This window comes from Oncorhynchus nerka, linkage group LG22 (genome assembly GCF_034236695.1).
Source record: "Oncorhynchus nerka isolate Pitt River linkage group LG22, Oner_Uvic_2.0, whole genome shotgun sequence".
NCBI classification, from domain to species: domain Eukaryota; kingdom Metazoa; phylum Chordata; class Actinopteri; order Salmoniformes; family Salmonidae; genus Oncorhynchus; species Oncorhynchus nerka.
Genome location: NC_088417.1, coordinates 74204981 through 74230303, shown reverse-complemented (window position 1 = coordinate 74230303; position 25323 = coordinate 74204981). Strand labels below are relative to the sequence as shown.

General features: G+C 41.6%; 2 protein-coding genes across 3 annotated transcripts; both read left to right on the top strand.

Moving 5' to 3' along the window:
* Positions 1-1943: 1943 nt before the first annotated feature.
* On the top strand, positions 1944-10818 carry LOC115105707 (reticulon-1-A-like). The gene is made up of 7 exons (XM_029628015.2): positions 1944-2093; positions 7719-7929; positions 8142-8280; positions 8974-9043; positions 9250-9296; positions 9414-9472; positions 9714-10818. The coding sequence occupies exons 1-7, from the start codon at positions 2081-2083 to the stop codon at positions 9814-9816; spliced, it is 642 nt and encodes a 213-aa protein (XP_029483875.1). The 5' UTR covers positions 1944-2080; the 3' UTR covers positions 9817-10818.
* A 711-nt stretch (positions 10819-11529) lies between these two features.
* Positions 11530-18603, top strand: LOC115105706 (ras-related protein Rab-4B-like). 2 transcript variants are annotated; one of them, XM_029628014.2, is made up of 8 exons: positions 11530-11700; positions 12015-12095; positions 12373-12487; positions 12964-13026; positions 13157-13311; positions 14839-14934; positions 17518-17680; positions 17892-18603. In XM_029628014.2, exons 1-7 carry the CDS (start codon positions 11685-11687, stop codon positions 17634-17636), a joined length of 645 nt encoding a protein of 214 aa, XP_029483874.1. In that variant the 5' UTR covers positions 11530-11684; the 3' UTR covers positions 17637-17680; positions 17892-18603. The 2 variants fall into 2 exon arrangements, with proteins under 2 accessions (XP_029483874.1, XP_029483873.1); XM_029628013.2 differs by having other exon boundaries at positions 17849-18603.
* The last annotated feature ends 6720 nt before the right edge of the window (positions 18604-25323 follow it).

Below are 25323 nucleotides of genomic sequence, written 5' to 3'. Positions count from 1 at the left end.
AGGTTATTATCCTGCTGAAAGGTGAATTCCTCTCCCAGTCTCTGGTGTAAATCAGACAAGCAGGTTTTCCTATTTTGCCTGTGCTTAGCTCCATCCTGTTTTTTTTTTTTAAATCCGGGAACTCTCCAGTATTTGCCAATGTCAAGCATACCCATACCATGATGCAGCCAGCCACCAACACTCTAGGAAAATAAGGAGGCAGTTACTCTGTGATTTGTTGTTGGATTTGCCCCAAACATAAGGCTCTGCATTTAGGCCAAAAAGCATGTTCCTTTGCTGTTTTTTCCCCCCTCATTAATTACTTTAGTGCCTAATTGCCTACAAGATGCATGTTTTGGATATTTTTATTCTGTACATTTGCATTCTTCTTTTCACTCTCATTTAGGTCATTATTGTAGAGTCCCTACAATGTTGATCCATCCTCAGTTTTCTCCCATCACAGCTATTGAACTCTGTAGCTGTTTTAAAGTCACCAATGACCTCATGGTAACATCCTTGAGCAGTTTCATTCCTGTCCTGTAGCTCAGTTCAGAAGGATGCCTGTATCTTTGATGTCTGGGTGGTTTAATACATCATCCACAGCATACATATTAACTTGACGACGCTTAAAGAGATCTTCAATGTCTGAATTGTTATTGTTACCCATCCACCAATCACTGCCCTTCTTTATGAGGCTTTCGAAAAGCCTTTGTATTTGAATCTGTGCTTGAAATTCAATACTTGACTGAGGGACCTTACAGATGTTGTATGTATGGGGGACAGAGGTAGGAGTTGGTCATTCAAAAATCATGTCAACCCCTATTATTTCATACAGAGTGAGTCCAAGTAACATATGTGATTTGTTAAGCTGAATTTTACTCCTAAACTAATTTAGGCTTGCCTAAACAAAGGGTCTGAATACTTATGCAACTACTATATTTGAGTTATTAATGTTTTATTTATCAAAAAATATATAATAAACACAAAATGTGTAGAAATCAAAGGGGTCTGAATACTTTTGCAAACACATGATATAGCATTTATTTCATTTGTAATTTTGTAATAGAAAAATACACAATGATGAAGGGGAATCTTATTTTGTCTTCACGAGAGTGCTTTTGTGTATGAATGTAACATTTTATTTATTTTATTTAACTAGGCAAGTCTGTTACGAACCAATTCTTATTTACAATGACGGCCTACCAAAAGGCCTCCTGCGGGGACGGGGGATTATTTAATAAATACAAATATAGGACAAAACACACGTCACGACGAGAGAACACAACACTACATAAAGAGAGACCTATAAGACAACTTGGCATTAACACAAGACAACACAGCATGGTAGCAACACATGACGACATGGTAGCAACACAATATGGCAGCAGCACAACGTAGTTGCAGCACAAAACAAGGTGCAAATATTATTGGGCACAGACAACAGAACAAAGGGCAAGAAGGTAGAGACAGCAATACATCACACAAAGCAGCCACAACTGTCAGTAAGAGTGTCCATGATTGAGTTTTTGAATGAAGAGATTGAGATAAAACTGTCCAGTTTGAGTGTTTGTTGCAGTTGCTAGCTGCATCAAACTGAAAAGACGAACGACCATAAGGGCTTTGTTTTATATGGGTTATGTATTCTTAACATCCTAAAATCAATCAACCCGTAACTCCTATAAGGATTAAATGCCTATACATAAATACTGACCTCTGGTAGAGTGATAGGCCTATGTTGAAAACCTGTTCCTATGATTGGCTTAGGGATCATGTTTTGTATAACAGACAGGCCAAGGAACCAAGGGTCTCTCTGGAGACTAAGGAACTGTCTGCACTTAAAAACATGCAGACGTCTTAGGTTCCCCACGTTATGTGGATGTGCAAGTGTGTGGCTGTGTGTGTGCCTGTGTGCCCTTAAAGAGGGGGTATCCAATTGGCAGGATAAAATTAGGCCAGCAAGGCCCTATACTGCTGACGGGGCTGGTAGGGCCAAAAAAAGATCCTAGCGAGGACCATAGGAGTGCAGGGGGTTCTAGGAGAGCAGCGAGCAGCAAGAGGAAGCGAGTTGGGTGGGTTGTTTGCACAGCAATCAGCTGCTAAAATGGCCATCAAAGGTAAGGTGGTGTAAATATGTAACTTGGTCTTAGGTAGACTTGACTTATGTGTATGGGCTGAGGTCTCCAGCTGGTTTGGGACCAGTGAGAGGGGCTCTACTACTGGGCAGGTGGAGAATTACAGGGCAGGAAGATTAATTCTGATCAGTTCTCTGATAGAGAGCTACAGTTGGTGGAGATAGGGATAGACAACAAAAACAAAATGAGTTGCTGACAGAATGGTGTTTAGCAAGCCTCTTTCTTCTTATATACCTGTGAGGAGTGATGACTCAGAGATTTAATCTGTTTTGGCGAATGTTGGTGAATCATTATGGGCATAGCTGTTGGGTATTTAGGGTCAATGGTTGGGGATAGGAGGGAACTCAGCTCCATCTATGAAACATTCCTGGATGTTAGTTGTAATCAGATAATTGCCTTCTAAATTTACACTGGTGTTAGTGAGCTCACTGGAAGTTTCAGCTGTCACCGAAACGACATGTCAGTTTCACTGCAGATCTGCTGTGCATTTGAACTCTCTACTGTCTAATGTATTGTGTAAGTGTGTGTGTGTGTGTGTGTGTGTGTGTGTCGCCTCACCACCCTATGAACTGATGTGTTGTGAACAGAACCATAAAGACAGTACATGGGTTTCTGTAACACTACATAAAGAGAGACCTAAGACAACAATATAGCAAGGCAGCAACACATGACAACACAGCATGGTAGCAACACAACATGACAACAAAATGGTAGCAACACAACATGTTTGCAGCACAAAACATGGTGCAAACATTATTGGGCACAGACGACAGCACAAAGGGCAAGAAGGTAGAGACAACATATCACGCAAATCAACCACAACGGTCAGTAAGAGTGTCCATGATTGAGTCTTTGAATGAAGCGATTGAGATAAAACTGTCCAGTTTGAGTGTTTGTTGCAGCTCGTTCAAGTTGCTAGCTGCAGCGAACTGAAAAGAGGAGCGACCCAAGGATGTGTGTGCTTTGGGGACTTTTAGCAGAATGTGACTGGTAGAATGGGTGTTGTATGTGGAGGATGAGGGCTGCAGTAGATATCTCAGGTAGGGGGGAGTGAGGCCTAAGAGGATTTTATAAAAAAGCTTCAACCAGTGGGTCTTGCAACAGGTATACAGAGATGACCAGTTTACAGAGGAGTATAGAGTGCAGTGATGTGTCCTATAAGGAGCATTGGTGGTAAATATGATGGCTGAAAGGTAAAGAACATCTAGCCGCTTGAGAGCACTGTCATGATGTTGCCCTCTTTGGGTACAATGAGCACCATCCCCCTCTCTCTGTCTCTTACACCCAGGCTGCTGTGGTCAGAGAGGTCGTACATTCCTGGAGGAGATTATCTCCTCATGGCCACAGTATAGAGAGATAGTGAGTTTTCATATAGAGAACAAAGGTATTTCTTCCACCTCACAAAACTTGAGGTCCGAACAACATTTATGTTCTGGAGAAGGTATAAAAGATCGGCGAAGAATCCAGCTACGAACTGGTCCATTTGGTACAATTTTGTGAAACTCATGGGAGACAATATGGCCACATTACCATAACGTTGTTTATACAATAGCCTCAGATATGAGGCTTACATCTAATTGTTGTATAAGATGAATGAGGGAGGATGATACTGTTTGTGAAATTTTGTAATGTGATTTTGGACTGTTTAATGAAGGAAACTCCAATTCCCTTAGTTTAACTAAATCAGAGGACTAAATTAACTAAATCAGAGGACCGGCCATGAGCACAGTTATGGTCTTGCATCCTGGGATAGGCCCTTTTCTGCTCTTCCAAATAAAATCCCCACCCGGGTTTACTATCAAGAGACCATGTATCTCTCAATTACAGAGAGGACTAAGGTTGAGACCAGTTTACCTCACCACAAGGGGGCCAAGGTTTGAGACCAGACCAGTTTGCCTCCACACGTGGTTAAACTCTTAGACTATCGATACAGACAGAACAAATCTTGATACTAAGTTTTTGACTAAATCATTGTATGAAGCCAATATTTGCCTTATGTTAAATAAAGGCAGAGAGATTTAAATAAAGGCAGAGAGGTAACAGATCCTGCTAAATATAGACCTATAGCATTGCTTAATTTCGACCAAAGTGCTTGCTAATATGTTGAACAAACATGTAACAGCCATTATTCCTCCGGATCAGACAGGGTTTATCTCCGGCAGGTTCTATTTTTCTAATGTGCGTAGGCTGCTTAACAGTCTATATGCAAATCATGGGAAAGGCTTCAAGGCGGCTATTATATCGCTAGATGCTCAAAAGGCGTTTGACCAAATAGAATGGTCATACAAGTTCAAGCAATCAGTAGGTTCGGATTTGGCGACTCATTTATCGTCTGGGTCAAAATGCTTTATGTCTGTCCAACAACCTCTATTCTGACCAACAGAGACAAATCAAGTCCCTTTGGGCTACCCACTCAGTCCTCTGCTCTTCGCTGTCGCCCTTGAACCCCTAGCGATACAAATAAGGGATCATCCTAATATCCAAGATCTTAAAGTTCAAGTAGGAAACATTGAAAGCCTCATTTCGTTATGCGCAGACGGTGTGCTTCCTTACCTCTCGGACCCAGTAGCATCCATCTCTAACCTACTAGACTTAATCAATTCATTTGGCAAACTATCTTGCTATTCAATAAAGTGTGAGAAAGCATCTCACGTGTATCTCAGATAATATTACAGCAAGTGAGCTGGAGAGGATACCATTTAAAGTGGTGCATGACCACTTAACTTACCTGGTACCAAAAATACCTAGAAATCCACAGCTCATCTTCAAGCTTAACTAAAGTGAGCAGGTTGCAAAGCTAAAAAAAAAATAGAGAGCTGGATAATATTTCCTCTTTCTATGACGGTGCACATTAATGCCATAACATGTTTTTCTCTTCCCAGGTACCTTTAGCTTTGCCAGAATCTTCAAATGTTTCTTACCTCTTCATATTTTAAGAGATTAGACTCGCCAATCTTGCCATTTGTCTGGGGTTACAAAAAACATCGTATTTGTAATGCTCACTTGGAAAAGCCCAAGGAAACTAGCCTACCCATCTTTAAACATGAACTTACTGGGAACTGTGTTTTCCTGATAAGTTGGACATGGATGTCCGTCCCCCTGTGGCTACATATGGAAGTCAAGTCTGTAACATTCCTCTCTTCCAGCCTTGCATTTCTCTAAAGCAGAGTGCCCAAACAAACTGACAGGCAACAACTTTGTTTTGAGAAAGTCTAAACCAGATGAACCAGAAGAATTCTGAACCAGATTAAGCATGTTTATAAGGTGCCTGATACCTCTGTATACACCCTGATATTCTTTAATAATTATTTTGTTCCATCTCAGTCTGATAAGGTGTTTGTTGAATGGAGGGAGAAGGGTCTGACCACAATTGAATAGTTATACATAAATAAGCAATTAGTATCAGTCATCAACATGTTTCAAGCAGACCACCATAGTCTCTGTGCCCGAGAACACTAACGTAACCTGTCTAAATGACTACCGACCCGTAGCACTCATGTCTGTAGCCATGAAGTGCTTTCAAAGGCTGGTCATGGCTCACATCATCCCAGAAACCCTAGACCCACTCCAATTTGAATATAACATATCCACAGTTGATGCCATCTCTATTGCACTCCACACTGCCCTTTCCCACCTGGACAAAAGGAACACCTGTGTGAGAATGCTATTCATTGACTAAGTCTAAGCGTTCAACATCATAGTGCCCTCAAAGCTCATCACTAAGCTAAGGACCCTGGGACTAAACACCTCTCTTCTGCAACTGGATCCTGGACTTCCTTACGGGCCGCCCCCAGGTGGTAAGGGTAGGTAACAACATATCTGCCACGCTGATCCTCAACACAGGGGCCCCTCAGGGGTGCGTGCTCAGTCCCCTCCTGTACTCCCTGTTCACTCATGACTGCAGGGCCAGGCACAACTCCAACACCATCATTAAGTTTGCCGATGACACAACAGTGGTAGGCTTGATCACCGACAACAACGAGACAGCCTAACGGGAGGAGGTCAGAGACCCGGCCGTGTGGTGCCAGGACAACAACATCTCTGTCAACGTGATCAAGACAAAGGAGATGATTGTGGACTACAGGAAAAGGAGGACAGAGCACGCCCCCATTCTCATCGACGGGGCCGTAGTGGAGCAGGTTGAGAGCTTCAAGTTCCTTGGTGTCCAATCACTAACAAACTAACATGGTCCAAGCACACCAAGACAGTCTTGAAGAGGGCATTACAAAACCTATTCCCCCATAGGACACTGAAAAGATTTGGCATGGGTCCTCAGATCCTCAAAAGGTTCTACAGCTACACCATCAAGAGCATCCTGACTGGTTGGTATGGCAACTTCAAGACTTCAACCACCCGAGTCAAAGACTGTTCTCTCTGCTACTGCGTGGCAAGCGGTACTGGAGTGTCAAGTCTAGGTCCAAGAGGCTTTTAAACAGCTTCTACCCCCAAGCCATAAGACTCCTGAACATCTAGTCAAATAGCTACCCAGACTATTTGCAGTGCCCCCCCCCCTTCCCCTCTTTACACCACTGCTACTCTCTGTTGTCATCTATGCATAGTCACTTTAATAACTACATGTACTTTAATACCTACATGTACATACTACCTCAACTAACCGGTGCCCCTGCACATTGACTCTGTATTGATACCCCCCTGTATATAGTCTCGCTATTGTTATTTTACTGCTGCTCTTTAATTACTTGTTACTTTTATCTATTATTCTTATTCATATATTGTTTAAACTGCATTGTTGGCTAGGGTCTCGTAAGTAAGCATTTCACTGTTCACCTGTTGTATTCGGCGCATGTGACTAATAAAATTAGATTTGAATTAAATAATACATTCAAACTCTTCCATTCACTTTTTTCCCTGTTATTTACAAGTCAGACACTATATCAAAGGGAAAATTCAAAATGTTGACACCCTCCCTGTGCAACATTATTTTGTATGATTTGCTACAGTGTCCTCCCAACTCAAAACACCTCATCTCAGTTAGTCTCCTTTTTTCCAACTGTACAGAGGCTTTTACTAGTCATTTCAAGGAGACCTGGAGTAAATAGTTAAATATTGAGATCTCAGATGATCTATGGGGAGAAGCCCTTTCTAGAATTCACTCCTGTTCCATCAATACCAGATATCAATTGATACAATACAAAGTCATGCATAGACTTCACTACTCCAAAACCAAATTGCATAGACTTTACCCCCAGGTCTCCCCGCTGTGTGACAAATGCAAAGCCTCAGAGGGTTCATTTTAACTCATATTTTTTGGCTCTGCCCCTACTCAATAATTTTTGGAGAAACATCTTTGGTATTCAAAGGTAAATGAGAGGGCCATTGAACTTGACCCAGAACTTTCTCTCTTTGGCTGCTCAGAGTCTGTTCTAAGATCGTCCTATGAGGAACAACAGACTCTGATGTTTGGAATGGTGGCTGCAAAAAAATACAAATAAAAATCCCCACAAAATGGAAGTCACTTATTAATCTCTACGACTCATCTATCTCTCCATCTCATTCACTTATTGTCTTCCACCACTTATTAATGAATGAATAAATAATGGACTTAATTATCTATACCCGCTCCATCCTCTCACTGTCTCTTTGCAGTAATGGACCTGATCTACTGGCGGGATGTGGGGAAGACAGGGCTGGTGGTCACAGGGCTGGTGATAGGCCTGGCTAGCCTGTCCCAGCTCAGTTCCGTCACCATGCTGTCCTACCTGTGTATCTCCATCATGTGTCTCACCTTCCCCCTACGCCTCTACTACAAACTCCTAGAGCTGATACGGAAGATCCCTGAAGGAGTTCACCCCTTTCAGTAAGCACAGTTTACAGCAGTTATGATGCTGTAGTTTAGAGAAACATGATTCAACCTCAATATGTAATCATTGGAGCATGAAAAACCAACATTCATCTGTGAATGGCTCTGTGCATCTGTTGGTAGAACATTCTTATTGAAACTAGGTATTTGTTTGATGATGTGTTTGTGCACGTGTCTGTGTGTGTGTGCGTGCGTGTGTGTGGTACTAGGTCTTATATAGGAGACGACAGCTCTCTGACAGATGAGGAGACTGTGTTGGTGGTGGAGGAGGTCGTGCTAATGATGGCCTTCGCCATCACAGAGATCAAACGCCTGCTCTTCATCGACAGCATCATGGACTCCATCAAGGTCAGGGGCCTTTACCAATGTCCCTCAGAAAACTAAGAGAAAATTCAGTGTATTACTGTACTATACCGTAATGAGGTCTCTTCAGTCCCTAAGTCCAAAACAGACTACGGAAGGTGCACAGTACTATATAGAGCCATGACTACATGGAACTCTATTCCACATCAAGTAACTCATGCAAGCAGTAACATTAGATTTAAAAAACAGATAAAAATACACCTTATGGAACAGCGGAGACTTTGAAGCAACACAAACATAGGCACAGACACATGCATACACAGAAACAATAACATACACACACCTACACATGGATTTTGTGTTGTAGATATGTGGTAGTCGTGTAGTGGCCTGAGGGAACACACTTAATGTGTTCTGAAATCTGTTGTGAATATATTGTAATGTTTTAAAGATGGTATAACTGCCTTAATTTAGCTGGAACCCAGGAAGAGTAGCTGCTGCCTTTTACCATAAATAATACAAATACAAATGTGTGTGGGGACTAGGGAGGAAGGTAGAAGTCAAAGTCACATAATCACCAGCACTTGAATCAGACAACATAACTGGTTCTCCTGAGCTCCTACATCAGTAACATTAAACAATACATCAACAAAACATAATCATTGCTTCATAAACTCACATGCTATCGCTTCTGTTGCCAAACAATGCCAATCTAAAAAGCTGTTGCTCTGTTTTCAGTTTGTGGTGCTGCTGTACGTGTTGACCTATATGGGCATCATGACCAATGGTCTGACCCTGGTGATAGTTGGTGAGACCCTACTAATCCACTCAACACCTGTCTATCTGACTGTCTTACACCACACGGTCCTACAGAACCATCCTCATACATCTGATAATCATCTCCTAATAAGTCCTGTTTCATTCATACTTGAAACTCCCCTAACTGCTCTGATCTGTAAATAATAACGTGAACATAGTTTGTTGATCTGATTTCCTTCTCTGTCTCTTTCGCAGGTGTCATCTGTGTTTTCTCTCTTCCTCTGTTCTACAAACAAATGCAGGTGAGGCAGTGAGCTCCTGTTGTTCATAGACTATTTGTTGAGAGATTATTATAATGTAATCCACATAACAGCAGCAAACAAAGGACTGTGTCTAATCTACACGTGTTTGGATGACAGGGGCGAATGAAAAGGATTAGCAAAGCGGTCAGAGGCCTCCTGAGGAAAATCAAAAACTTGTAAGTGCTGCACAAGCCTGTTCAAATGACTGATATGACTGTTCTCATTTTTTATATGGCTAATTTTATCACTAAACCCTACAGGGACATTTAATATCCTGTTCTAGAACATTCATGTCACAATAACCCAACAAACCTTTGCTAGCCACATTACAAATATCTCTTAATGTATGTCATTTTTTGACGCCATTCAAAAAACACTGACTTCCCCATTTTGAAAGGATCCCTTTTGTCTTTGCAGGTTTAAGATGTTGTACAGTAAACTGAGACCCTCTCCTGCGACTACATCTGCCACAACCCCCACTCCCACCCTGGCCCCAAAACACAAACTCAAGTCAAAGTGATGAGACAGAGAGAGGGGGATCTATGGGAAAAGAGGGGGGTCACTCATACTTCTTATCTTATCATGCCACCTGGGATCAGGGGCTAGGCAACTCTGACGAGGGGAGTTGGGGTACGGGGGGGAGATTTGGGAGGCTACTGGTGCTTTTATATTTCCATATTTCCATTTTTTTGTGGTGTCTGTGAATGGAAGCAAGATTTCAAATCCAGTGTTTGGTCTTGGTACATATAGGCCTACTGAAGATGTTTACAGACAAATGCATCATTCTTCGTCACAAATCTTGTTCTCGAGGCACTAGCTGACAGCCACAAAGTCATAAAATCAGATTTTAAACCTAACCTTAACCACACTGCTAACCCTAATGCCTAACACTAACCTTAAATTATGACCAAAAAGTACATTTTTGTTTTCGTTCATTTTTAAAATAAATTATAGTCAATTACAACTTTACAGCTGGCCTATCTAAGAGGAAATCGCTCACTTATGACTCCAGGTCAAGACAGCAGGATTTAAAAAATGTAAATCTAAAAGACAACAAGCTTGCCTTGTCATGAGTCAAATATTTGTTTTTATACCACACATAACGCATGCCATCTTAAGACAACACAGGGTGAATACTGGCTATCTAACCACATGCCCAAAACTGTAATTGACTTTGAGAGTACACTCAAAGTGTGAAAATGGGTACTTACTCAAAGTAAGTGTGAGAATGGGTACTTCTCAAAGTAAGTGTGAGAATGGGTGAATGGATACTTACTCAAAAGTGGCAAACTTTGGGGATTTTTGTTTAAATTGTTGAATAAATGTTTCACAATTTCTAAACGGCTCCTATTAATTCATATTTTTTGGCATCTCAGAATGTCACTGTCAAAGGATGAGGACAGACAGAAAGACGACAGACAGACAGGCAGATAGACAGACAAACACACACGCACATTAGGCTATATAGTTTAATTATTCATAAAAATAAATAATTCTACAACATTTTATGATTATGTAGGCCTAAATAATTATCAGAAATATTTTTTGCTATTTTATTTCACCTTTATTTAACCAGGTAGGCCAGTTGAGAACAAGTTCTCATTTACAACTGCGACCTGGCCAAGATAAAGCAAAGTAGTGCGACACAAACAACAACACAGAGTTACACATGGAATAAACAAACGTACAGTCAATAACCCAATAGAAAAGTCTATATACAGTGTGTGCAAATGAGGTAAGATTAGGGAGGTAAGGCAATAAATAGGCCGGAGTGACGAAGTAATTACAATGTAGCAATTAATATAACTGAATGATCCACAAATAATAGCTGAATACATGTTATCATCAAAAGTATTGCAACTGACAGGTTGAGTCAGCGTAAAATATAGATCAAACAGCTACAGGCAACAGAGGCTATGTCCAAGATTATGCACCACAGTTATCTTGACACCTCTCTGAAAACGGTCGTCACGATTTAGCACAGCCACAGTCATAAACCCCGCCTATTTTACAATGAATGTTCTTAAAATCTGATTTTAAATCTAACCTTAACCACATTTCTAGCCTTATGCCAAACCGTAACCTTAAATTAATACCAAAAAGCTACTTTTTGTTTTTATGAATTTTAACGATATACAATTCTGACTTTGTGACTGTGGTAACTTGTCACAACCTCGGTAAACAAATCATTTTACGTAGCTAGAGCGTTGCAATTTTCGTCATCACGTCCTGTCAACCCTATGCCTCGGTCTTGGATGGTAAATGAGATGAACTCTTCTGATTAAATGGGATTTATGCCAATTTGTGAAATATAGTCTTCATATTTGATAAGAAAATAGTTTGTAATTGACATTGCGGCATTTGAAGAGCTTGAAGACATCAAAGGAAATGACAGAAACGTATGGTAAGCAAAGCAATATCTGTCTCCTAACCTTAATGTCCGTTCTTTCGTCTGGGACAAGAAACAAGATGAAGCTTGCAAGCTAGACAGCCGCCTATAGCAAGTTGTCAACCATTACTTACAACATCTAGTTGTCTAAATCTTTATCAGTCGTCGCCAGGAACCCTAACCACTGCTTCTGTTTAAATTGTGAGAAAATTACATTGCTAGTGGCTTTCAACAACACCCTGCTCTTGGCTTCCGCCTTGTGGTCAGTCTGTCGTCGTGTGATGTAGTAAATGTATTATTGATTTTTTCCCCCCATTATTCTTTTCCAGATTTCCTTTTTAAATTCTTGGTGATTGGAAGTGCAGGATCAGGGAAATCCTGTCTTCTCCATCAATTTATAGAAAACAAGTGTAAGTCAAATTGTTATTATAGTGATTATGTTGAACTTCCAGAAAGAGGTCATGCCTTAAAGATCACTGCCCCCACGGACATGGTACTGTAATGTTAACGTAGGGTACTGTAATGGTATTCACTACCAGGTTTCTGGATAAGTTTACTCTACTTTTACATTAAGCTGTATCACACAACATGAAAGATGACAGCAATGCTCCTCTACCAAATGTAACAGAGAGTGTAATTAACTATGGTGTCTATACTGTACTGTATTTTCTGTTCTGTACCATGTAGTCAAGCAGGACTCCAGCCACACCATTGGGGTGGAGTTTGGCTCCCGGGTGGTGATGGTCGCCGGTAAGACGATCAAGCTGCAGATCTGGGACACAGCTGGACAGGAACGATTCCGGTAGGTAGCTTTACTGGGCTCCTGAGTGGGGCAGTGGTCTAAGGCACTGCATCTCAATGCTAGAGGCGTCACTACAGACCCTGGTTCAATCCCAGGCTGTATCACAAGCTGCCGTGATTGGGAGTCCCATAGGGTGGCGCACAATTGGCCCAGCGTTGTCCGGGTTAGGGTTTGGCCGGGGTAGGCCATCATTGTAAATAATAATTTGATCTTAACTGACTTGCCTAGTTAAATATTTTTTTAATTTAAAATAAGTTAAATAGTGCACATTAACAGGAAGCATGTTATCTGTGCATGACTGTCTAATGTTATCTCAGCAGGATGTTCATTTGATCGGAGAGAGGTTGTTACTGGGGTCATTTGAGAGACATTCAAATGACTGGGATGAGATCATCAGATAGATTGGATTAGATCATGAGATAGTATTTGTGGATGTTCTAAGAGTCTGCTCTGACTCTTTCCCCCCATACTTTCAGGTCAGTGACTCGCAGTTATTACAGAGGGGCAGCAGGGGCTCTCCTGGTTTATGACATCACCAGGTAAGACCCTGATTTAGACCAATTCCAAGTCAACAGTCACAGTTCATAATATTACTTTATTCCATTGCAGCCATGTCAGTGAATTTTAAACATAATTATACCTCTGTGTCTATCTGTCTGTGTAACCAAGTCGGGAAACATATAATGCCCTGACCAACTGGTTAACAGACGCTCGAACGCTGGCCAGTCCAAACATCGTCATCATCCTGTGTGGGAACAAGAAAGACCTGGAGGCTGACAGAGAGGTCACCTTCCTTGAGGCGGCCCGCTTCGCCCAGGAGAACGGTAATGTAGCCTAATGACCATGCACTGTGATAATGTAGCCTGATGACTATATAAGTCTGGGACCAAAAGGCATCTGAACAGCTTCTACCCCCAAGCCATAAGACTGCTGAATAGTTAATCAAATGGCTAACCGGACTAATGCATTGACTCTTTTTTGCACTGACTCTCTTACACTGAGTCAATGCACACTCACTGGACTCACTGCACACAATAACTCACACAAAACACACACACACACACACACATGCATATTAACGCCACACACACTTTCACATACTCCACATACGCTGCTGCTAATCTGTTTATTATCTATCCTGATTGCATAGTCACTTTTATCCCTACCTACATTACCTCAATTACTTCGTACCCCTGCACATTGACCCGGTACTAGTACTCCTTCTATATAGCCTCGTTATTGTTATTTATTGTGTTACTATTTTCAATTTTTATTAGTACATTTTCTTCGTTTTTAAGTTTGCAATGTTGGGAAAGGGCTCGTAAGTAAGCACTTCACGGTAAAGTCTACACCTGTTGTGTTTGGCGCATGTGACAAATATAATTTGATTTGACCCTGCGTAGTGATCGAAAGACGGGTTGATGTTTGCGACTTTTTAAAATTTATTTATTTTACTAGGCAAGTCAGTTAAGAACAAATTCTTATTTTCAATGACGGCCTAGGAACAGTGAGTTAACTGCCTGTTCAGGGGCAGAACGACAGATTTGTACCTTGTCAGCTCGGTGATTCGAACTTGCAACCTTTCGGTTACTAGTCCAACGCTTTAGCCACTAGGCTACCCTGCCGCCCCATTGTGACTATAAAGACAGGTGATGTTTGTGACTATAAAGACGGTTGATGTTTGCGTCTTTAAAGACGGGTGATGTTTGCGTCTTAAAAGACGGGGGATGTTTGCAACTATAAAGACGGGTGATGTTTGCGACTATAAAGACAGGTGATATTTGTGACTATAAAGACAGGTAATGTTTGTGACTATAAAGACGGGTAATGTTTGTGACTATAAAGACGGGTGATGTTTGTGACTATAAAGACGGGTGATGTTTGTGACTATATAAAGACGGGTGATGTTTGCGACTTTAAAGACGGGTGATGTTTGCGACTATAAAGACGGGTGATGTTTGTGACTATAAAGACGGGTGATGTTTGTGACTATAAAGACGGGTGATGTTTGCGACTTTAAAGACGGGTGATGTTTGCGACTTTAAAGACGGGTGATGTTTGCGACTATAAAGACGGGTGATGTTTGTGACTTTAAAGACGGGTGATGTTTGTGACTATAAAGACGGGTAATGTTTGTGACTATAAAGACGGGTGATGTTTGCGACTATAAAGACGGGTGATGTTTGCGACTATAAAGACGGGTGATGTTTGTGACTATAAAGACGGGTGATGTTTGCGACTTTAAAGACGGGTGATGTTTGCGACTATAAAGACGAGTGATGTTTGTGACTATAGATAAAGGAGATTGGTCCTTTTATCCATGTTGTCTCTCTTTGTTGTTATAAAAACAGAACTGATGTTCCTGGAGACGAGTGCCCTCACCGGAGAGAATGTGGAGGAGGCCTTCCTTAAATGTGGTCGCACCATCCTCAACAAGATAGATTCAGGTAATAACACACACACTTACACTCACTTCTTACTAATAGCTGCACGAGGAGCCATGTTTTGCACTAGGGAATTGCATGCAAAACATCCTGTGGCGTTCTGCATTAGCATTGAATAGCCCCCGTGATATGCAACTTTTCAGGGAAGTTAGGAATCAATATACACAGGCAGTTAGGAAAGCTAAGGCTAGCTTTTTTAAACAGAAATTTGCATCCTGCAGTACAAACTCAAAAAAGTTCTGGGACACTGTAAAGTCCATGGAGAAAAAGAGCACCTCATCCCAGCTACCCACTGCTCTGAGGCTAGGAAACACTGTTACAACCGACAAATCCACTATAATTGAGAATTTCAATAAGCATTTCTCTATGGCTTGCCATGCTTTCCACCTGTCTTCCCCTACCCCAGTCAACTGCCCAGCACCCTCCACAGCAACCCGCCCAAGACCCCACCAATTCTCCTTCACCCATATCCAGATAGCTGTTGTTCTGAAAGAGCTGCATAATCTGGACCCCTACAAATCAGCCGGGCTAGACAATCTGGACCCTCTCTTTCTTAAATTATCTGCCGAAATTGTTGCAACCCCTATTACTAGCCTGTTCAACCTCTCTTTTGTATCGTCTGAGATTCCCAAAGATTGGAAAGCTGCCGCGGTCATCCCCCTCTTCAAAGGGGAAGACACTCTAGACCCAAACTGCTACAGACCTATATCTATCCTACCCTGCATCTCTAAGGTCTTCGAAAGCCAAGTTAACAAACAGATTACTGACCATTTTGAATCACATCTTACCTTCTCCGCTACGCAATCTGGTTTCAGAGCTGGTCATGGGTGCGCCTCAGCCACGCTCAAGGTCCTTAACGATATCATAACCGCCATCGATAAGAGACAGTACTGTGCAGCTGTATTCATCGACCTGGCCAAGGCTTTCGACTCTGTCAATCACCACATTCTTATTGGCAGACTCAACAGCCTTGGTTTCTCAAATGATTGCCTCGCCTGGTTCACCAACTACTTCTCTGATAGAGCTCAGTGTGTCAAATGGAGGGCCTGTTGTCCAGACCTCTGGCAGTCACTATGGGGGTGCCACAGGGTTCAATTCTCGAGGCGACTCTCTTCTCTGTATACATCAATGATGTCGCTCTTGCTGCTGGTGATTCTCTAATCCACCTCTACGCAGATGACACCATTCTGTATACTTCTGGCCCTTCTTTGGACACTGTTTTAACTAACCTCCAGACGAGCTTCAATGCCATACAACTCTCCATCTGTGGCCTCCAACTGCTCTTTAACGCAAATAAAACTAAATGCATGCTATTCAACCGATCATTGCCCGCACATCCAGCATCACTACTCTGGACGGCTCTGACTTAAAATATGTGGATAACTACAAATACCTAGGTGTCTGGCTAGACTGTAAACTCTCCTTCCAGACTCACATTAAGCATCTCCAATCAAAAATGTAATCTAGAATCGGCTTCCTATTTCGCAACAAAGCTTCCTTCACTCATGCTGCCAAACATACCCTCGTAAAACTGACGATCCTACCGATCCTTGACTTCGGCGATGTCATCTATAAAATAGCCTCCAACACTCTACTCAGCAAACTGGATGTAGTCTTATCACAGTGCCATCCGTTTTGTCACCAAAGCCCCATATACTACCCACCACTGCGACCTGCACGCTCTCGTTGGCTGGCCCTCGCTTCATACTCGTCGCCAAACCCACTGGCTGGTGGGTTATCTACAAGTCTCTGCTAGGTAAAATTTGTAAGTCGCTCTGGATAAGAGCGTCTGCTAAATGACTTAAATGTAAATGTAAATGTAAAGCACCTACCTATCTCAGCTCGCTGGTCACCATAGCAGCACCCACTCGTAGCACACGCTCCAGCAGGTATATCTCACTGGTCACCCCCAAAGCCAATTCTTCCTTTGGTCGCCTTTCCTTCCAGTTCTCTGCTGCCACTGACTGGAACGAACTGCAAAAATCACTGAAGCTGGAGATTCCCATCTCCCTCACTAGCTTTAAGAACCAGCTGTCAGAGCAGCTCACAGATCACTGCACCTGCTCATAGCCCAACTGTATACAGCCCATCTATCTACCTCATTCCCATACTGTATTTATTTATTTTGCTCCTTTTGCACCACAGTATCTCTACTTGCACATCCATCTTTTGCACATCTACCATTCCAGTGTTTAATTGCCATATTGTAATTACTTCGCCACCATGGGTCATTTATTGCCTTAACTCCCTTATCCTACCTCATTTGCACTCACTGTAAATAGACTTTGTTTCCTTTTTTTTATACTGTATTATTGACTGTATATTTTGTTCATTCCATGTGTAACTCTGTGTTGTTGTATGTGTCGAACTGCTATGCTTTATCTTTGCCAGGCCGCAGTTGCAAATGAGAACTTGTTCTCAACTAGCTTACCTGGTTAAATAAAGGTGAAATAAAAAAATGCATTCACATGACCTAAAGTGACAACTGTGTGTGAACTGTACTGAACTGTGGAACTGTGAACTGTACTGTATATCTATTAAAGGATTTTCTCATGTGTTTAATATGTGGATGTGTCTTGTCTGTAGGTGAGTTAGACCCGGAACGGATGGGCTCAGGGATCCAGTATGGTGACACAACGGTGAGGCAGCTTCGCCAGTCGCCACAGGCTGGCTCAGCACAGGGCAGAGATCAGTGCAACTGTTAAAGGCTAATGCTAACCTCTAAGACACACAGAACCCATGTCTCCAGGTAAGTAGTTAATTTCGTTAAACCTGTACTGATAACAGTGTGGCTGTTTGCAATTACATGTGTATTTCAAGTGTTGAGTGTTCCTTCAATTGATCATCTGCTGTGATTTCCTTGATTTATGATTTTTAGAGCACTTAAAGATAGGTTAACAGTTACATCTCTCTCTAGGACCCGATGTAAATCTATCTTCTAACCGTCTCTGCACACTCAGGCCTTTGGAGGACTGCCCTGTGACTCTTGACCCCTGCACTTGGACTACTTCTGGAGAGACCCTGTGTAAAAATGTGGGCTGGGTTGTCACGGAGCTATCTGGGTTGTCACGGAGCTACTCTCCTCCAGGCCTTTCTCTCTCTGACTACTGCTCCAGTCCGTGTTGCCAGGGAATTACAAGTGACATCAGCAGAGAGGACTGATCAGTCACAGAGCCAGGCCAATGGACACACACAGGACATTTGTTTTCAATGTCTTTACTCAGAAGCAGCCACAGCAGCTCACAAACCTCTCACTGTTCAAACTCTGATGGGACCGACATGGTGTAAGGAGAACATCAGACGTTAATTTGTGTCCAATCTCTATAAAAGTTAAGCCTATTTATTGGTTGTGTTGAAAGCTGTAAGATATTGTAAATATATCAAAAGGAAATATAACATTTATGTGATATTTGTGTACAATGTTTTAAGAGACTGAAAAAAAGCTGGGGACTTGTGGTAGTCACCGTGTACACATACTGTAATGTGTGAATGTGTGTGTGAAAATTGTTACAACGTTAAAGCTGGAATCCTTATCGGTGAAACGTCTTGTTTGCTCTATTACAACAACAAAGAAGTTACTTCAAACAATGAACACTGTTTTTTTCCCCTCAGACATCATTGCATGGCAGAGGAGGCTGGTGGGAGGAGCTGTAAGAGGATGGGCTCATTGTAATGGCTGAAATTGAAAGAATGGAACAGTATCAAACATATGGAAACCATATGCTTGACTATGTTCCATTGACTCCATTCCAGCCATTACAATGAGCCCATCCTCTTACAGCTCCTCCCACCAGCCTCCTCTGCCATGCAATCATGATGGAACGGCAGGTTTTATTTTTACCACAATGCTGGATGCTCATATCCTCTGTTTCAAAATCAAAACAATAACAAATGCGCCGAAAACATTGCACTGTTTCACCTTTCGCAGATCTCAGCTTTAATATCTTTGACTGACTATCATAATCTCCAAGTTTGGAGCAAACAAATATGTATTTTAAATGTGTAAGGTGTTGTGCAATGATTATGAAAGGGTTAAGGCCATATCTAAATCCATTCTAACCAGAATGTCATTGATAGATTGAGTGATAATTGGTGTATTTACTTGATGTAAAGCACAAATGTGAAAATCTACCATTTTTGCATATATCTGGACTATGATCTTACGTATGACCTGTCTATCTATAAAATGTATCACTATGTGTGCTAGATGTAACTGTTGAACGGAAGAACTGCCCCTCTTTGCAAAGCCTGTATGATCTTGAATTAATAAATTATTTAACCAAATGTTCATTAAATTTTCTACTGCTATGACTTTCTATTTCTATGAGTGTGGCTAAGAAACATAAACACAATTCATCAACATAGGATGAGCATATTCAGTGTTAAATTGAGCCGGACTCCTGCACCTTGGGTCAAAGGGAGGAGCCAAAGAGAAAAGTAGCGTTAACCAAGGTTAGGGTTGTGGTTGTGGTGTTCTAAATTTCTTTAAGACGGTCATACTATGGATCATTTAGCTATTTGATTTTAAATTTAGGTATAAAAATAAGTAATTTGATAAAATATTGAATTTGGCTTACAGCTATAGCCCAGAGAAACACGTTAAATAACACATTCATAAATGAAAAAAAAGACAAAACATTTTATAATTAGAAACAAGGTTTTTAAGTGTTTGTCGTTTATCTAGGAGATATAAGAAAGCTCATGAAATATATAAATATATATATAATTTACACAGAGTGCCTTTGGGAAGTATTCAGACCCCTTTAATTTTCCACATTTTGTTAGGTTACAGCCTTATTTCTAAAATAGATTAAATAATAAATTAAACAAAATTGTCAGCAATCTACATACAATACCCCATGATGGAAAAGCGAAACATTAGAAATGTTTGCACATTTGTTAAATATAAAAACAGAAATACCTTATTTGCATAAGTATTCAGACCCTTTGCTATATGAGACTCGAAATTAAGCTCAGGTGCATCCAGTTTCCATTGATCATCCTTGAGATGTTTCTACAACTTGATTGAAGTTCACCTGTGGTAAATTCAATTCATTTGACATGATTTGGAAAGGCACACACCTGTCTATATAAGGTCCCACAGTTGACCACCCATGTCTGAGCAAAAACCAAGCCATGAAGTCGAAGAAATTGTCCGTAGAGCTCCAAGACATGATTGTGTCGAGGCACAGATCTGGGGAAGGGTAACAAAACATTTTTGCAGCATTGAATGTCCCCAAGAACACAGTGGCCTCCATCATTCTTAAATGGAAGAAGTTTGGAACCACCAAGACTCTTCCTAGAGCTGGCCGCCTGGCCAAACTGAGCAATCGGGGGAGAAGGGCATTGGTCAGGGAGGTGACCAAGACCCCGATGGACACTCTGACAGAGCTCTAGAGTTCCTCTGTGGAGATGGGAGAACCTTCCAGAAGGACAACCATCTCTGCAGCACTCCCCCAATCAGGCCTTTATGGTAGAGCGGCCAGACGGAAGCCACTTCTCAGTAAAAGGCACAAAACAGCCCGTTTGGAGTTTGCCAAAAGGCACCTAAAGTTTCTCAGACCATGAGAAACAAGATTCTCTGGTCTGATGAAACCAAGATTGAACGCTTTGGCCTGAATGTCAAGCATCATGTCTGGTGGAAACCTTGCACCATCTATACAGTGAAGCATGGGAGACTAGTCAGGGACCGGTAGGAACTGGGAGACTAGTCAGGATCGAGGCAAAGATGAACGGAGCAAAGTACAACAAGATCCTTGATGAAAACCTACTCCAGAGCGCTCAGGACCTCAGACTGGGGCGAAGGTTCACCTTCCAACAGAACAACGTCCCTAAGCACACAGCGAAGACAACGCAGGACTGGCTCAGCCAGAACCCAGACTTGAACCCGATCGAACATCTCTGGAGAGATCTGAAAATAGCTGTGCAGCAATGCTCCCCTTCCAACCTGACAGAGCTTGGGAGGATCTGCAGAGAAGAATGGGAGAAACTCCCCAAATACAGGTGTGCCAAGCTTGTAGCTTCATACCCAAGAAGACTCAAGGCTGTAATCGCTGCCAAAGGTACATCAACAAAGTACCGAGTAAAAGGTATGAATACTTATTTAAATATGATACTTCAGTTTTTTTAAATATAAATTAGCAAACATTTCTAAAAAGCCTGTTTTTGTTTTGTCATTATGGGATCTTGAGTGTAAACTGATGAGGGGGAAAAAAATACTTGATCAATTTTAGAATAAGACTGTAACCTAACAAAATGTGGAAAAAGTCAAGGGGTCTGAATACTTTCTGAAGGCACTGCATTTAACCCCTATTTTGGGTAGGCACAAATCTACCTTCATACTTCCATTCATTTATTTTATTGGTACCGGTTACTTTCAGACGAGTCCCGTGACACTTGTGTGTCAAATTATTTCACTGTATCACAATTCCAGTGGGTCAGAAGTTTACATACACTAAGTTGACTGTGCATTTAAACAGCTTGGAGAATTCCAGAAAATTACGTCATGGCTTTAGAGGCTTCTGATAGGCTAATTGACATAATTTGAGTAAATTGGAGGTGTACCTGTGGATGTATTTCAAGGCCTACCTTCAAACTCAGTATCTCTTTGCTTGACATCATGGGAAATTCAAAATAAATCAGCCAAGACCTCAGAATTTTTTTGTAGACCCCCACAAGTCTGGTTCATCATTGGGAGCAATTTCCAAACGCCTGAAGGTACCACGTTCATCTGTACAAACAATAGTAGTCATCATACCGCTCAGGAAGGAGACCTGTCTCCTAGAGATGAGCGTACTTTGGTGCGAAAAGTTCAAATCAATCCCAGAACAACAGCAAAGGACCTTGTGAAGATACTGGAGGAAACAGGTACAAAAGTATCTATATCCACAGTAAAATGAGTCCTATATCGACATAACCTGAACGGCCGCTCAGCAAGGAAGAAGCCACTGCTCCAAAACCCGCCATGAAAAAGCCAGACTACGGTTTGCAACTGCACATGGGGACAAAGATTGTACTTTTTGGAGAAATGTCCTCTGGTCTGATGAAACAAAAATAGAACTGTTTGGCCATAATGACCATCGTTATGTTTAGAGGAAAAAGATGGAGTCTTGCATGCCAAAGAACACCATCCCAACCGTGAAGCATGGGGGTGGCAGCATCATGTTGTGGGGGTACTTTACTGCAGTAGGGACTGGTGCACTTCACAAAATAGATGGCATCATGAGGCAGGAAAAGTATGTGGATATATTGAAGCAACATCTCAAGACATCAGTCAGGAAGTTAAAGCTTGAATCTTCCAAATGGACAATGACCCCACGCATACTTCCAATGTTGTGGCAAAATGGCATAAGGACAACAAAGTCAAGGTATTGGAGTGGCCATCACAAAGCTCTGACCTCAATCCCACAGAAAATATGTGGGTAGAACTGAAAAAGTGATTGTGATTAAGGATACCTACAAACCTGACTCAGTTACAGCTGCTCTGTCAGGAGGAATGGGCCAAAATTCACCCAACTTATTGAGGGAAGCTTGTGGAAGGCTACCCGAAACGTTTGACCCAAATTAAACAATTTAAAGGCAATGCTACCAAATACTTATTGAGTGTATGTAAACTTCTCACCCACTGGGAATGTGATGAAAGGAATAAAAGCTTAAATAAATAATTCTCTCTACTATTATTCTGACATTTCAAATTCTTAAAATAAAGTGGTGATCCTAACTGACCTAAGACAGGGAATTTTTACGAGTATTAAATGTCAGGAATTGTGAAAAACAGAGTTTAAATGTATTTGGCTAAGGTGTATGTTAACTTCCGACTTCAACTGTATATATAGTGGCAAGAAAAAGTATGTGAACCCTTTGGAATTACCTGGATTTCTACATAAATTGGTCGTAAGATTTGATCTGATCTTCATCTTCACAACAATAGACAAACACAGTCTGCTTAAACAAATAACACACACATTTTGTATTTTTCTTCTTTATATTGAATACATCATTTAAACATTCACAGTGTAGGTTGGAAAAGTATGTGAACCTCTAGGCAAATGTTTTATTTATCTGTTATTTTACCAGGTAAGTTGACTGAGAACACATTCTCATTTGCAGCAAGGACCTGGGGAATAGTTACAGGGGTGAGGAGGGGGATGAATGAGCCAATTGTAAATTATTAGGTGACCATGATGGTTTGAGGGCCAGATTGGGAATTTAGCAAGGACACCAGGGTTAACACCCCTACAATAAGTGCCATGGGCTCTTTAATGACCTCAGAGAGTCAGGACACCCATTTAACGTCCCATCCGAATGACAGCACCCTACACAGGGCACTGCCCTGGGACATTGGGATATTTTTTTTTAGACCAGAGGAAAGAGTGCCTCCTACTGGCCCTCCAACACCACTTCCAGCAGCATCTGGTCTCCCATCCAGGAACTGACCAGGATCAACCCTGCTTAGCTTCAAAAGCAAGCCAGCAGTGGTATGCAGGGTAGTATGCTGCTGGCAAATGATTTCTCCAAAAGCTAATTAGAATCAGGAGTCAGCTAACCTGGAGTCCAATCATTGAAACGAGATTGGAGATGTTGATTAGAGCTGCCTAGCCCTATACAAATCACTCACAAAATTTGAGTTTGCTATTCACAAGAAGCATTGCCTGATGTGAACCATGCCTCAAACAAAAGAGATCTCAGAAGACCCATGATTAAGAATTGTTGACTTGCATAAAGCTGGAAAGGGTTAGAAAAGTATCTCTCAAAGCCTTGGTGTTTATCAATCCATGGTAAAACAAATTGTCTATAAATAGAGAAAGTTCAGCACTGTAGCTAATCTCCCGAGGAGTGGCCGTCCTGCAAAGATGACTGCAAGAGCACAGCGCAGAATGCTCAATGAGATTAAGTCGAATCTTAGAGTGTCAGCTCAAGACTGGAACGTGCTAACATCTCGGTTGACGAGTCTACAATACGTAAAACACTAAACAAGAATGGTGTTCATGGGAGGGCACCACGAAAGAAGCCACTGTTGTCCAAAACAAACATTGCTGCACGTCTGAAGTTCGCAAAAGAGCATCTGGATGTTCTGCAGCGCTACTGGCCAAATATTCTGTGGACAGATAAAACTAAAGTTGAGTTGTTTGGAGGAACACACAACACTATGTGTGGAGAAAAAAAGGCACAGCACACCAACATCAAAACCTCATCCCAACTGTAAAGTATGGTGGAGAGAGCATCATGGTTTGGAGCTGCTTAGCTGCCTCAGGGCCTGGACAGTTTGCTATCATCGATGGAAAAATGAATTCCAAAGTTTATCAAAACATTTTCGAGGGGAATGTAAGGCTATCTGTCTGTCAATTGAAGCTCAACAGAAGTTGGGTGATGCAACGGGACAATGACCCAAATCACAGAAGTAAATCAACAACAGAATGGCTTCAACAGAAGAAAATATGCCTTCCGGAGTTGCCCAGTCAGAGTCCTGACCTGGAGTGGTTTAAGTGAGGAAGGAAAATGAGCTGATCTTGGCAGAGAGGTTTGGAAATCGCTTTCTTGTTGGTCTATTAACTAATTTACCGCATGGTGATGTCACCATGGAAGACCAAATCTCCATCCTTCTAAAACAGCTCTTACACTAAAAGGGCATTACATCATTTTCACAATTTCACAGTATTATTCCAACCTCGTAGTGTGGAAATATAAATAAAACAACATTTTTGACTGCACTAGTCCTTTCAGAATCACATGTCACACCTCTATCACCACAAGGAGGTGCTTTGGAACAACAAATGTTAAGCTCCCTTCAGTAAGCATGCAACAGGTAAACTAACTTGTATTCAGATGACATTGGGGCTTACATTTTTATGTTATTTAAAGTTATTTGTATCTGATTTAAATGTTTTTTTAGAGCACTGCCATATCTAATTGGATGTAGAAATCACTGCAAAACAATCCAATACATATTACAATGTATAAGTAGATAATACAGTCAGTAGTTACATCACACTAATGCTTTTGGCCTTGTGCAGTGTCAAGCCAAACAATGAACACCAGGCTGCTGGGGGCACAATGGGAGAGCCCAGTGCTGATATTATGACCTCTGACCTCTATTGTTATAACTGATCGGGCTCGGCATGTGACTAGACGACAGCTGGGGCCACAGATGGAAAGGGGACGCTTACTAAGACACAAGCCCCCTGGAAGGCCTTAAGTTTTCATCATCATCATCATCATCATCATCATCATCATCATCATCATCATCATATTCAATTACATGGATGCCTTCTGTCTTTATGACTTTCTAACTCCTTGTTGAAATGAAATCTTTCTCTGGTTGAAAGGAAAATGTATACACCAGCTGAGTGCAAATGCACACATCTTAAGTCCCTGTGTTTGTATACAGTGCAT